Source organism: Rutilus rutilus (assembly GCF_951802725.1).
Source record: "Rutilus rutilus genome assembly, chromosome: 2".
NCBI lineage: Eukaryota > Metazoa > Chordata > Actinopteri > Cypriniformes > Leuciscidae > Rutilus > Rutilus rutilus.
Window position 1 is genome coordinate 32,702,717 of NC_140210.1, and position 15,232 is coordinate 32,717,948.

At 38.1% G+C, this 15,232-nt stretch overlaps 2 protein-coding genes across 5 annotated transcripts in view; one reads left to right on the forward strand and one right to left on the reverse strand.

Moving 5' to 3' along the window:
- gpm6ab (glycoprotein M6Ab) overlaps positions 1-5,511 on the reverse strand; it is a 62,616-nt gene extending 57,105 nt beyond the window's left edge. For both annotated transcript variants that reach the window (XM_084390241.1, XM_084390243.1), the window contains exon 1: positions 5,415-5,511. In XM_084390241.1, the coding sequence (XP_084246367.1) occupies positions 5,415-5,418 (4 nt within the window). In that variant the 5' untranslated portion in view covers positions 5,419-5,511. The remainder of the gene's footprint in view (positions 1-5,414) is intronic.
- Positions 5,512-6,880: 1,369 nt separating this feature from the next.
- Positions 6,881-15,232, forward strand: part of wdr17 (WD repeat domain 17) — a 37,126-nt gene continuing 28,774 nt past the window's right edge. For all 3 annotated transcript variants that reach the window (XM_084402023.1, XM_084402025.1, XM_084402024.1), the window contains exon 1: positions 6,881-6,982. The gene's annotated coding sequence lies outside the window, so the exon portion shown is untranslated. The remainder of the gene's footprint in view (positions 6,983-15,232) is intronic.

Consider the following 15,232-nt stretch of genomic DNA (forward strand, 5'->3'; position numbering starts at 1 on the left):
GTGCCTTTCACCAACAGCAGGGGCGCCTTTTATCCCAAATACCATACTTTTACATATTCTTCCATTATTGAAAAACTGTTGTTTTAATTAGAACAAAACTGAAAATCATTAACAAGACCTTTGTCTATATATATATATATATTCAATAATTTTAGCGATTCTCATTTGCTACATAAATCTACAACATTTTTTTTAAAAAACATCAAATATTTGATCAAACTAACACAGAATCAACGTTGCACTGCTGCCCGGGATCGTGTCAAGGATCAGCCAAAATTCCACCTGCATCTTTAAAAGCGGATGTTTTGGAAAGTGCTGTGGCAAGTTATTGTGCCATCTAGTGGTTTAGAGGAAATTAAATCAAATGTGCCTTTTACCCCGTTGCACCTTTAGCCCTGTTGTACCCTATGTAGTACGTGGAGATAAATAATGAAATGTAGATTATATACTGTATGTAGATAGAATGAAATTCAAAAGCACATATGACCCAAGCATAAACTAAAGAATAACTGTTCATCTGTGGACTGGTTTAAACACTGACCCAAGATGTGAAGCTTTAATTTCGACATCTGCCATTGTGTTTGTTACTTAACTGACCCTGAGCGTTGCTACAGTAGCTATTGTACTGAAAGGTCAGGTTGGTTGCGTCACATTGCTTGGATTCCACAGGGGATTTAATAGAGCCCTGGTCACAATACAGTGGGCACAATATACTTGGCTATACCCAAAGCCTTTAAGATCAGAAATACCAAAACTAGAAGATACATGGAACAACAGGATACAATAAAAGAAAACAATACAACCGACTACACTGTGCATTTTGGCATGGAGTTTCCTTTAAAACAATCTTCATCTCATTGAAATTTGATTTATTTTGGCCATAAACTAAAACCAGTAACTAACCGTAATACTACTGAGCAAAAGACTTATGCGATCCCAGCACAGGTGTCTGTATTTCCCATTAGCATATGATACTGCTCCAGGGTCTAGTTTCCACTAAAGGCTTGCATCACTAGACTGACAGACTGTGGGAATTCACCGCAGGCCATGATATGTCTACTATTATTTTACTGGTTTAGAGTTGCGTAAGTGTCTAAAGTTCTTAAAATGACTTAAGTTCCCTACAGTTCCCCCTCAGGGTTTAATCAATAAATGTATGTATTTTTGTCTTATGTTCTCCTCAGAGGTGATGCTTTTTAAGAGCATGATTTTAGAAGATCTATGGCTATTAGGACACTATAAAAAGCCACATTCATGTGCAAGTCTGAGCTTATAGTCACTTGTCTATTTAATACAATTTTATCAAACACATTCCCCAATTTTCCTGTATTCTGGTCTGGGATCATGGTGTTTAAATGCTGCTCAGGGACACAGAAATTCCAGATCTTCCTCTTAAACTACCAGTGGGTGGATTTCAAGAGGAAGGTTCTTACTGCACTACAGAAATCACTCACAGCCTCAAGATCCACTGCTGTGATTGCATGTGCCAGCAGATTTGTTTTCAACCAGAATAAATCAAAACCTCAGTCTCAGAAGGGGGAATGAAAACAGGGAAATGTGAGGGTGGTTCAAACCTAACTGAACTTCCATCTCTTCTGAAGAGTGAAGACTGTTTATTATTCCTTTGGAAAATGTTAAACGGCATGTCTCAGAAGAGGAAAAAGAAAGGAAAATACAGGTTTGTAGGATAGTTTTCACAGATTTGGCCAGCTTTGAGGATATATTGTCTGTTTTTGAAATTTTCACTTTGTCATTCCATACAGGAAATAGTGGAAGAAAGGGCAACCATATCCACACAGTCACTTCTTCTATTAGGGAACAATGGATTTTCCATGCCTTAAGGCCCTTTCACACTAACAACAAAAAAGATAACAATGATAACTACTATATATTAGCGTAACGGCGATGTTATGTTTAATGCACACTTCTGCAGTTACATTCTCACAGCACATTTTAAAGGAAGATTGATTTTGCTCTCACTGCTCTGTAAGTGACTGTTCCTCTGTTCCTCTATGTCATTGTAGTTCTAACTGATTTTTTTTTTACTTTTTTGTTATCGTTCTTGGTGTGAACTGATCTTTAAAGGGTTAGTTCACCCCAACATAAGGCTTTCATTCATCTTCGGAAAACACAAAACACAAATGTCTGTCCCTCCACACATTTGACACTTCAAAAGGCTCATTAAGAGGTAGTAAAACTTATATGAATTGAACGGTTTAGTCTAAAATTTTCTGAAGAGACACAATCGCCTTTATACAGTATGATGAACAGATAAGCTTTTATTCACCTAAACATTCATCAACTCAACACATCAATTGTGGTAAACGGAAGCTCAAGCATGTTTGCTTGACGTGCAAGAACCAATGAGGTTCATTCTCGTGTGTTACGCATCCACTTTTGAACATCACAAGAACCAATGAGGTTCATTCTCATGTTAAGCAGCACGTTCGAGCTTCCACAAGAACCAACGAGGTTCATTCTCATGTGTTACGCAGCACATTAGTAGCCTGGTTCTACCAGACTCTCGTACATTTCATTTGTACAGAGAGTCTGGCCTCTCTCCATTGACAAGCGTTAACTTCCTTGTAGTACTCTGTTGAAGTTTAAAACTATTGGATCTGACCAGAGTCACTCTGGATCTGCCATAACCAATTGCTAACGTTTGGTCGTGACGTATGTCAACTCAAACTAGCGCACGATCTCAACGTCATCGTTCTCAGCCACTCCCTCTGTTCGCTGATTGGACCGGTTAAAAATTGATCGGAGAAAACCAAAGAATACATCACAATCCCAGACGGAGTTACTGAAGGAAAATGAAATTGAGCGGAAGTACGTAGGAGGGCGGAGCCAGGCTAGGACATTAGGGCTTCCACAAGGACCAATGAGGTTTGTTCTCGTGTGTCAAGCAGGTTCGGTTGAGCTTCTGTTTATGTTCGCTGAACAAGGTTTATATGCGAGCAAAAGCCTAAATTACATCTGTTCATCATATAAAGCGATCAAGTGCCTTCAAAAAAAATTTTTTGTGATGAGTTTTATGATCTCTTCTGAACTTTTTGAAGCGTCAAAGTGTCTGTTGCGTATCTGTCTATGGAGGTACAGAAAACTCTCAGATTTCATCAAAAATATCTTCATTTGTGTTCCGAAGATGAACTCTGGAACGATGTGAGAGTGAGTAATTAATGACAAAATGTTCATTTTCTAGGTGACCTATCCCTTTAAGTTCACCAGCTGAGTGAATATATTAAAATAAGTTAAAATATGCACATAAATCAGCAATTTCTGTTAGTTTTCTGCAAAACTTTGCTCCTTTTAATTGGCTCAATGCACATATATGAGTGTCTAAAATAAACAATTTAATTAAAATCTAGTTTAAAACAATCTTTCATATTTAAACATACTCATGTATCTTTGTATTCATGTTGATTTGGTTTTGAAAAACTTAAATACCATTTAAATACCATTTACCATTTTACCATGTTACCAGCACTGCACTGTTTCAGTGATTCAAAACAGTAATTGAACAGCTGCGTCGTGAAGACGATATACGTTCACAAACATATTGAGCTTCCTCTTCATCACCATATGGGCAATAATACAGACTCTTGGTTTCTGCTACCGCCTCATTTTAAAAGATGTCGGTGTGGCAGTGGCACACGTTGCACTTGTACCCTCACACAAAAACACATACACACGCCAAAGGCACTGGCTGACCTTTCAACTGGACATCTGTAACAGGACATGGGTGCAGCCTAGGAGACAGCATTCCAGCTTTAAGTCCCTGAACCCCATAAACCCAAACCCATGTTCTGCTCATTAGACTGACCCGACAACCAGTGAAAGGAGAGTGAGAACAGGGTGGTGGGAGGGGAGGGCAGTCTCACTAAAACAGAGGCGCTTGTCAGGATTATCAAAGGCCCCCCACACAAGAAGAGAATGTTTGGAGGCGGCTAACAGAGAGACATAATGTGGCTATTTATCCCTCATGTGACTCCATGCATATATTAGAGAGAACACAGAGGGGACAGGCCATCAGCAAGCACCATGAATGAGAGCTTCAACAAAGTCTGTCTTTTTTCAGCACAAACGAGTGTTGTCATTTTTCATATTCCAACTATAACTGGTAAACAGAGCATGAAGTGAAAGCCCCAAAACAGCAGTGCTTTTCAAATGCCAAGACCCAGATCTAAAACACACATAATAAGAACAAAATGTTTTGTGCCTAGAAAAAAAAATCGAGCCTATTCAATTTGTGCAATGAAGCAGGTCTAAAAGTTTTAAAGGAGCTGTGATTGATTCTGTAGCAGTTGGTCAGTAGTAGTACTGCTGCACATTACAAACAATGTGCATTTGATAAGTGAGGAAACTTTCTGCACATCTATTTTCACTTGTTTTGTGATGCTAAGGTTTCCTGTATTTTTTTTATGAGGTTTCCTGACAATAAGTATCTTCCTCTGTCATGTTTACATAGCTTTGGTAATCATAATTTAAAAAAAATAAAAAAAATAAGGAATGTATGGAAACTTGTCAATTTGTGTCTGTTCACTGATAAAAAGTTGAGAACACTATAGTCTGTCGACCATTTGGAAGTAGTTTGTAATATGTTGCTGCAAACTCAATGTCTGAACGGCATTAAAAGGCACAGATGTCTGCACCAGGTACAGTAAAATCACCATTATCTGATTATGAGCTTATAGGCAAACAGCCAGCCTACTTAATGTTTGTGTGTTTGCTTATACCACATACAATGCTTACACCATAGCAGACTGAAAAAGGGATACAATTTTAATGTGATTGTATAAATTACTATGATTAATAAAGTGCATATGCCTCATATGTTTCCTCTTCTTAAAAGTAATAAATCCCCCCCCCCCCCCCCCCCCCCCCAGAAAACACATGAAAAATCAATCATTTACTGACTACATACTCTTATATTGTTTCAACCATGTATGAATTTTTCGAATGAGCACAAGAAGAAATGTTACAGAATGACAGTCACCATTCACTTTCAATGTATTAAGAAAATATGCATGAAAGTGTACGGTGACTGAGGCTGTGTGATAGAGAGTCATACAGATTCGAAACAATATGCAAATAAGTATTACAAACATTGCAATTTTTCAGTAAGCTATTATTTTAGTATATTTAAGCTTGCTTTGTGAATGAAACACTCTCAGCTCTTTCTCTTAGTAAATAGAAACTTGTTGAATCAAAACAGTTGCATCACATAGCGGCCGAAGCTGTGATGGGATGACAATATGTTTACATGCAATAGAAACAAACTTAGCTAAACCTTAACATTCTGTCATTCCCCCTACTGAGTTGTCGTACTTGCACTTCACACACCTCAGTTCTCCTCGGCGACTTTTTGAAGTCGTCTTCTCGATCTCCGTTAAAACGACAAAGCAATGACTTACCCATGTTTAAGACTCGACACCGCTGGAAAAGTCCAGTTCAAGAGTTAGACGCAGGGAGCTGGTAGCGCGTTCGTCCGTATATTAATGCAGTGACGTCACGATCACAAACGGACGGGGAAACTTATCAATCAATGGCATATTGTTTGATCAATTTCATGAACATAAATACATTTTAGCAAGGCCTAAAAGCAAAATAATAATAATAATAATAATAATTCCAAAATAGATTTTAAATAGCCTATATTATTTTACAACTGAGATTGCTCGAGTCTCTTATATAAACTAATAAATTATAATGTATAATAAGTTACAATAAATTTGATTGTATTGCTTCGTATGGTATAAAAGTCTAAATAAATAAATAAACAAACTCACATTTTAGGAAAGTTTATTATTAATTCTGTAATTATTTAACAATTTACTTCTTTATTTATGTAGGCCATAAAGTTCCATATTTATTTTTCCTTCAAGCAAATGTAGTTAACCATTCAGCCATCATAGGCATCACGACTAACTGTAGCCTAGATAGGCCTACTCAAGTGCAACGGTTTGGCGTTTTTTTTTTTTTTTTTTTTGGCCATGCCATATTAATTGCTATCGCAACAGGATCATTTTGTCGTGGTAACAACATTCTCTTATCGATTAAATATACAGGCCTAAAACTGAGCATAACTTGAACAAAAAAAAACGCTATTTTCATGACATTGCTGAATTCATTATTTTTCCAGGTTATAATTCCGGTTTTTCCATGCCCGTGGGAAGCCGGTGTCCTAGGTATATAAGCCTTAGCCTACATGCAGTGTTATGTGTGTTTAATTCGACAATATCCGTTTCTTTTTTATTGCATCGTATTTACTCCGTACACACCTTGATGTGTAGCCTATGGCTCACAAAACGATATGAACAAGGTTAGCAGTTCCCTCTGCTGGTAGATTACAGGAGTTGCACTCTGAATTTGAATAACTGAATGGACTCTTTATTGTCTTTTTTAGCAGTAGGCTACATGATACGCCTTTTATACGCAGTCACAATAAAGCGGATAGGCTATCCAATACCGTTAAGGGTTATTATTGCCAATGTGTTGCGCAGAAAGCGATAACATGCATGGGGTGAAAGTCCGCAAATGAAACTGAATCTCTGTGTGAAAAGGCTGGTAGATTAATAATGCATCATACTCCCTGCCTTGCACACCCCTCACAGACAAATATGTCAGCCGCAAGCAGTTTCATTGAACGGTTGCCATATTTCACAAAAATGCCTTTGTTTTGTTTTGTTTCAACAATTAGGTGACCAACCGTTTGGACTACAAATACAAGAAAGCACAGGCACCTGAGCACCTCCCCGAGTGAAGATTACATGGATTATCTATGATTTGCTTTGATTGATTAATAAAATGACCAATCAGCGTTCAAAAACAGGGACAGCGTGTGACGTCAGTTTGAAATGGCCCAATCGTCGCAATGACTCGGAAGCAGCGTTACCAAACTACATGAAGCGAGTGTTTCTCCGTCAGCGATACACCTAATCTCAGCACCAAGTCGCTGTCCATCCAACGGACATCGGGAGAGGTAAGCGAGCTTCATGCTCACGTTTCACTCCTGTTTTCAACGCAATGTTCGCTACATTTCCCACAGAGCGAGACATTTGGATACATGTGCTGCTTTAAAAAAAAATACTTTGTCAACCCTGCTAACGCACTGTTCTCATCGTTGTCCGTACATTCGGTGCAGAACAAAAATTGGCACTGTAAAGAACCTAGAATGGTGTTTCACGTCCTTTCTTTCCTATTGAAATACATGTACTGAGAGTTATTTAATTCACAACTGCCGTTAAAAAGCAGACACAAATAGGCTAGTATTCTGATTATTTTGTGCTGTTTGTACTGTAACTTTTTAGTGTGATTTGGGAGAACTCCAGGTGGACTGTCATTGTGGGAATGCACAAGAGGCTGTTAGTGCTGACAGTGGTCTATTATGCCTCATCACAGATTTCATTATGATTATGAGCAGACAGTGCTGGGCAGATTAGACCCAGTGAGAAACTAGATACATAATCAGCTTCTCTTGCCAAGATGCAGGACAAGCAGGACTCAGGCTTCTTGAGACAGGTGCGATTCGACATGGAGCCATGCAGATCATCATAGATATCCACTTGACACGTTGCCCCACTTATGGAACAAGTGATGAGACCTCATGCACTATTCATGTTAGTTAGTCTATTTGTGTGTTCGTTGAATTGGTTGTATGAATCAGTTTGTTTTAAGGTAGGAAAGTGTCATCTTTGTTAGGCTATATCATAGAAGAACTGTTTGATGCAATCACAGTCAGATTCAGGAGAGTGCTTATACTGTCCTTAGGGAATTGTAGAGCCTAGTCTCTATGGGCTTTTTAGAGGAAAAGATTTGCTGATTAAGTAATTGAAGATGTGGCAGGGTGATGAGTATTTGATTATAAATGGGAAATGAGAAAGATGGTGCAGGTCATAGTGTATCTGACAGGAAAAAAACAACCTCTGCATGTGAAGATCCTCATGGACAGGAAAAGATTAGATATGTAGAATCCCCAATCTTTTTTATCCTCTTTAGGCCCCATGCAGAGAGGGTGGGACTGTATGGCAGTACTTACTGTAGTAAGTTTCTTATAGCAGTAGCATGACATTAGTTGATTGTTTGCTTTGTAAAACCTACAATTAAATTTATATGGCTGTCAGTGCGTAAAAAAAAAAAATGTCGTTTAGTTTCAGGGAAATAATCATCATAATTCTAAGTATTGGCTCTGTATTTGTGTGGTGCAATACACTTGCATAATTTTTTTTTTTTAATATTGGCCAAGATACGCAAGACAAAAAGCTGGGAATCAGTAACATTTGCATTGTTAATGTCACGTTTTGTGTTTTGTATGTTCACGTTTAGAGTTGATTTTTGATCTGTTGTGCTCATCTGTGTTTCTAGGTTGGTTTTCAGTTTGTTAATTAGTTCAGTTCTCTCGCTTTCCCAGCATGTTTTGTCACCAGGGTCACTGATTGGTTTAGTTCTGTTCAGGTGTGTTTAGTTAATTAGCTCCTCTCCTTTGCTGTCTGTGCTGTGTCTTTCAGTTCTCAGTTAGTTCTGTTCTGTTCTGTTCCTGATCCTTGTTCCTATTCCTAATATTCTGTTTTGTGAATATTGGAGTTTATTTCGAAATAAAGACTGCTGCACTTAGATCATGTTTCATCTCTGCTGCAAACCAATGCTGACAGTTAATACACGAAGCTTTAACAAAACATTAAATATGATCACTTTCTTAGGGCAGTAGCCTATGTGTCTCTTGATTTATTTACCTTCTAAATGTAAACTTTCTCATTGCTTTAAAGTTCACTCAAGTTAGCTCCAGCTGCATGGGCTGTTTTATGAAAAGCTTTGGTGCTTTTGTTTTGGTGCTGCAGACAATAAGAGACATGGCTGCTATTGTCTTCCATCTTTTTCATGATAGGGTACAGCGGGTCTATACGCCCTTTTGATGTTATTTTCTGCCAAAACACTCAATAGCAACAAGAAAGAAAAAGAAAAAAACACAGTACTTTCCTAAACACCTGTTTGTTGCAATGTCTGATCTATGAGTACATTGCAGACAATGCGTAAAGGCTAGTTTGGAGGCAATTTGAACTAGAACATATGGTTATTATTTATAAAACATTGTGGATTTATGTAGCTAATAAGAATCCCTGAAACTGTCATATTTTTGGATTCTTAAAATTAGGACTTTGTTATTCAGGAACAGCCAAATACGTGCAAGCACAGTATTTGAGGTAAAAGTCCCCAAGTTATTGGAGCCCCAAGATGTAGCCTATACAGTTCATTTTCATTGAGCTCTAATACAATATTTTAGCATGGATGAGACTAGATAAAGTTGATGTTGTAAACAAACATCACATCACCCACCAAACCAACATTTGCTGCCATTTGCTGAAGTGGTTAGTCTGATACTCAAAAGTTAGTTGTATGAATCAGTTTGTTTTAAGGTAGGAAAGTGTCATCTTTGTTAGGCTATATCATAGAAGAACTGTTTGATGCAATCACAGTCAGATTCAGGAGAGTGCTTATACTGTCCTTAGGGAATCGTAGAGCCTAGTCTCTATGGGCTTTTTAGAGGAAAAGATTTGCAGATTAAGTAATTAAAGATGTGGCAGGGTGAAGAGTATTTGATTATAAATGGGAAATGAGAAAGATGGTGCAGGTCATAGTGTGACCTACCTAAACTATCATGTTATATCAAGATATTTGCATTTTCCATATCAGTATTGCCCCTATATTTACATGATCTCAATAGTCCTCTGTGAACCTTTAGCCCCCCTGACTCCCTTTATAGTTACATGAGTTTAAGCGCGCTTTCACACTGGCAGTTTAGTTCTGAACGGGGCATGTAAAAATCGCTAATGTGAACCAGGAAAGAGTTCCTCAGGGGCAGGGGCTCAAATATAAAAAAGGGGCATATATATATATATATATATATATATATATATATATATATATATATATATATATATATGCTCACCAAGGTTGCATTTATTTGATGAAAAATACAGAAAAAAACAGTAATATTGTAAAATATTACAACAATTTAAAAGAATGGTTTTCTATTTTAATATACTTATAACCTTTGATACTTTTTCAGGATTCTGAGTTTAAAAATTTGTACCAATATAAACTACCGTTCAAAAGTTCAGTAATTTCAGTAATTTCAGGGTCAGTATTTTTCTTTTTTGAAATAAATTAATACTTTTATTCAGCAATACTGTGTTAGGCCTAAATTAATAAAAAGTGATAGTAAAGACTTATAAAATAATTTCTATTTTAATTAAATGCTGTTCTTTTTTACTTTTTATTCATCAATGAATCCTGAAAAAAGTATAACAGGTTCCAAAAAAAAACATTAAGCTTTTTCCAACATTGATAATAAATCAGCATATTAGAATGATTTCCGAAGGATCATGTGACACTGAAGAGAAATGTTGCTGAAAATTCAGCTTGGCATCACAGAAATAAATTATATTTTAAAGTACATTAAAATAGAAAACCGTTATTTTAAATTGTAATTTTTTTTCTGTATTTTTGATCAAATGATGCAGGCTCGATGTGCATAAGAGACTTAAAAAAAAATATGTTACCTGTACTGTACATACTATTAGCCTATATATTATTACTGTTGTTGCATAATTATCAAAAATGTTAAAATAAAGGGACAATATGTAAGAATTTGTATCAAAATATCCAAAAACCACTTGCACAGTGTTATATATTTCTTTCAGTTGTGTACTTTCATTATCCTAAATGTTTCCAAGAATTTGTAAATTCAGAGAAATTCACAATTTTAAAAAGTGCCCGTCCCTTGTCGCCTGTCAATGACGTAATATCTGGGTTATCCCTGGTTTCCGCTTGTACTGCCATAGTTACCATGGCGACAGATGTGGACAATTGCGTAATGTTTAGCGGCACACTGTTGTTTCATTCAAACATTATGGATCATGGCAAGCAGACTTTGGGACAAAAGGAGAACTAAAACTAGCATCAATATCGGCGTGGCGTTTTCGCGATGCCGAGAGCTCCTTTTCCGCGACAAACTTGGACTTGACAGAGCTTCACGACTTGGCAGAGACACCGCTCTTGCATGTACTTTATTAGACAGGTGAGCAAATGTACATAAAACAAAGCAATGTCATATAGCTCAACATGATGAAATGTTAGAATATGATCAGTATGTTATTCTAATGTTGATCTAGCTTACTGCTAGTCTCATATAGCAAACAAACTAACATATAGAATAACATTATAACTAGGGATGTCCCGATCCGATCACGTGATCGGAAATCGGGCCCGATCACGTGTTTTCAGACTCGATCGGAATCGGACGTTACCTCCCGATCAGGACTCGGATATATATGTATATATATTCTCATTATTTTTTAACACATAGTTATGCGGTGGCACAGAGTTACGCCGGTTTCACACTGCACGCGTTAGCAGAGCATAAGCAGCGCAGGAGCAGTGCATATGGTGAGCAGGAGCAGGACACGCGCGTTTTGCTTTCACACTGGCAGCGTTTGTCACGCGCGGCTGAACCGCGGGTTGTGTATGCTACAGATAGAGTAGGCCTACTCTATAATGGATAAGTTGGCATTGCTTTTTTTTCGTTTTCAATTGCATGTAAGAGAAAAGACTTGTCAAGAAGCTTATTTTATTAATAATTTCATAGAACTTTTGGTTCATCTTTGTTTTTATTGTTATGGCAACAAGTTTGTTTTTGGACATTTGTTTTCTTTTTAAATTGCTGTTGGTCATTTGATCGACTGTTTAAAACACAATAGATATCATCAATGCACTTTTTGGATAAAACTGCGGTGTATTTTGGCCATGATCAATGTATTGTCACTTTAATTCAGCAAAAGCGGCGCTGCAAAAATAGACTTGGCGCCGAAACGATCGCGGCACTTCTGCTCTGCTACGCACTGCCGCACCACCTCCGCGCGCGGTGTGAATGCTCTAAAGCCTGGTTTAATCTGTTAACATGGGCGGCGAAAAAAATACGCACTGCCCGCTCTGCTAACAGTGCAGTGTGAAACCGGCGTAAGAGTTAGGAGTGCAGTTCCTAAAAGCACATTACTGGCTTTGCAAACACTGTAGCACTTTTATTTTTTATTTGTTTACATGCCTGCCGGGTATTTTAAGTTGAGGTGCTATTTGTTTATATATTAGACTTTTTTTATATTTACTGTTGCACTAAAGTCCAAAAGTGAAGAATTTATTTATTACTTGATTGTTCAAGCTACCTCACAAAAACCTCAAGAGTTGTTGAATGTTAAAATAAGGTGAATTAAATAAAAAATAAGGAACATCCTGGATCTGTTTTTTCGCTCTTCTTTATTTTATTTTTTTATGTATTAAGTATCGGATCGGGACTCGGTATCGGCAGATACTCAAAATCAAATGACTCGGACTCGGACTCGAGGGCAAAAAAACCTGATCGGGACATCCCTAATTATAACTTTCAACACACTCAAATGCGGTTTAGTATGATAGTGTAACCTTAGACCAAGTGAAACAGCGCTGCGTTACCTCACAATAAACTGACCTGTGTGAGTAGTAATTCAGCACTTGCGGGTAGTTTGGAAGAATGAAATGTCCTCATACCTTTATTTCTGCGAGACTCGCGTGTGGTGCTGATATCTGTCTCTCATTAGCAGACTGTTCATACCACAGTCATGTTAAAAAACATGAATGTTTTCACTCATCCATTATAAGATCCATCAGCATGACAGCAATTTCCATGATTCCGCTTATCACTGCGTCATCAATCTACGCCTTTGTTATTGTAAGAGGTTAGCGACCCCTAGTGGCAAAAAAAAAAATCATATTGTAGCTTTAAAATAATAAAGTCCTTTCACGTCACCATTTCGCGTGTTGTTGTCAGCCTACACTTCACATAATATGCATTTCACAAGTTCACACTTACAAATAAGTTAGATAGAATAAATGGTATGCATATTTGGCGTGCTGTCCGGGGAGAGGGCTCCGAGCTCGGATATTGGGCCCGAACCCAGAGTACTCCCCCCCGTATTGCTGGTTAGGAAGTAACCAGGCGAGTGTGAGGAGACAGGGTGGTGGAGGGATGCTGAAAAACTGTCGAGGAACATTGGTGAGTCAAATGAGTGTATATATATATATGTCTCCACTCATGCTGATTGGATAGACATGTTGATTACTGATTGTTGACAGCTGGTTGGAATGATGTGATAATTGGATCAATTATTTGAATGTGCTCCTCCCGAACTTTGTTAATAAAACATCATGTAAGCCTAGGCTTCATTTAACCAACTATGATAGTTTGATCAAATGGTAAAAGCCACGGTGTATCAATATAGACTAAATACAAGTGACTTGAATACTACTTACCATTAAATGCTACTGCATAAATTTTATGCTACTTTTGGTGCTGGTTTTGTGCAGTAATTTGTAGTCAATTAACATAGTTTCAACGACACAGATTCAGATCACTTCATAAATGTAAATTCGTCTGGTCATGTAATTTTGCATGGACAGACATGTAAACTGGCATGTTGTGAGGACATAACATCAAAGGACCATATTAGTCGCAGCAACATGCCAAATAACGTTCCAGTGACGTAACTTTGTGATACTCACTGAAAGAACCATATTTGGCTCAAGAGCATCGTTTCCCGAGCAGACTGTGGAATACCTACGTTTACACTAGTGCATTTTCATTATAAAACGCATAACTTTTGCTACGGTGGTTACGCCTGCCGTCCACACGACTTCGGAGTTTTAGACCCTGGAAAACGGACACTGACCCCTTCAGTCAAGTCCGAAGCAAGACACAGGCAAGTGACGCAACCCATGGCAACACGTTATGGCAACGACACCTCAAACTGACAAATACGTAAAAATAAACGTGAATTTAGGCTATTTTAGTTTTGTACACATTGTCATGTTAATTATAATCAAATGCATTTTGTTTTATTGACCAGTATTACTGTATTAATGTGCGCACTTGTTCAGGAAGTAAAGTAACCTGCACATGCGTTTTAGCTGATTATGATGTATTTAGTTAAAACACATGTAAGGGATGATAGTGTTGATGATTTACCTTGGATACGAGCGAGAGTGAGCCTGCAGTGTATTTGCGCATAGCGCGTGGAATCAGGGCAACAATTTAATGGAAATCCACTGTCTCCTCAAAAGAGTCAGTTTGCAAGCAGCAGAAAGCCACCTTATGCGACACACACACAGTAAACCGGTGTTGTTCACTCACAACATATTGACCCGCGTTCTGTTTTCTATCACACGCCGTGCACATTTCCGATGACGTAAGAAGCACACAAGCGCACCAGGGCTCGATAGAATAAAGCTGAGTGTGAAACCAGACCAACGCTGCGGGGGGCGCCGGGAACAATCGAGCAAGGGCTCGGACCGCAACAAACGAGCCCAGTGTGTTTTCATACCCGACCGTTTGTTTCGGAACCTGGTGTGTTTTCTCCCTTGGTTCTGTTTGATTAGGCATAGGCTATGTGAACACGTTAACCTCTAGACAGCGCTGGGAGACCCAGAGAGAGCGTGTTTGAATTTGCATATAATTTAACAGCGGGAATGACGGCTACATTCGTCTAGTGTTTGCTTCTGTCTCAACAGTTACAAATAAAGCCACAATAAGCTCATGGAGCGAACTTGTCAATCATCTTGATGGGTGACGCAGAGGAAACTCTGCCCAATAAGAGGACAGTTACTCACAAGAGACTTGCGTGAACACATTTTGGTACGCTTTGAAAGGTTGCCTTGTGAAAGCCAACTGTACCAATAAGAAAATGCAACATACTGTTTCGGAATAAAACAAACGATCTATAGGTTTGAAAACAAACTTCTACTTTTTACAAATACAAAGTTATGTAATGAAACTCTTGATAGCACAGGCTAATAGGTCCTTAACTCAAATGCTTGCAATCATATCATTCTCTATAGGACACAGCTGATTGGTTCCAGCCGTATCAGTAGCCAATGAGGTTACGTGTTCCCCAGCTCCACCTTTATTGATCTGCTATGGGTAATACATGTACATGTACGGTCTATTGTACAGCAGCAACATGTCTTGATTGCTCACAGCAGCGTGTCATGTACTGTATGTATTGGTTATAGCAAATCCCGTACTTGCTCTGCAGCAGCAGCAGCATAACAGATCTATTCAACCAAGACCAAATATATCAACATTCATTCTCATATCCATTACCATGCCAAACACTCTGAGAGTTGTCATGACAGAATTATGCTGCTC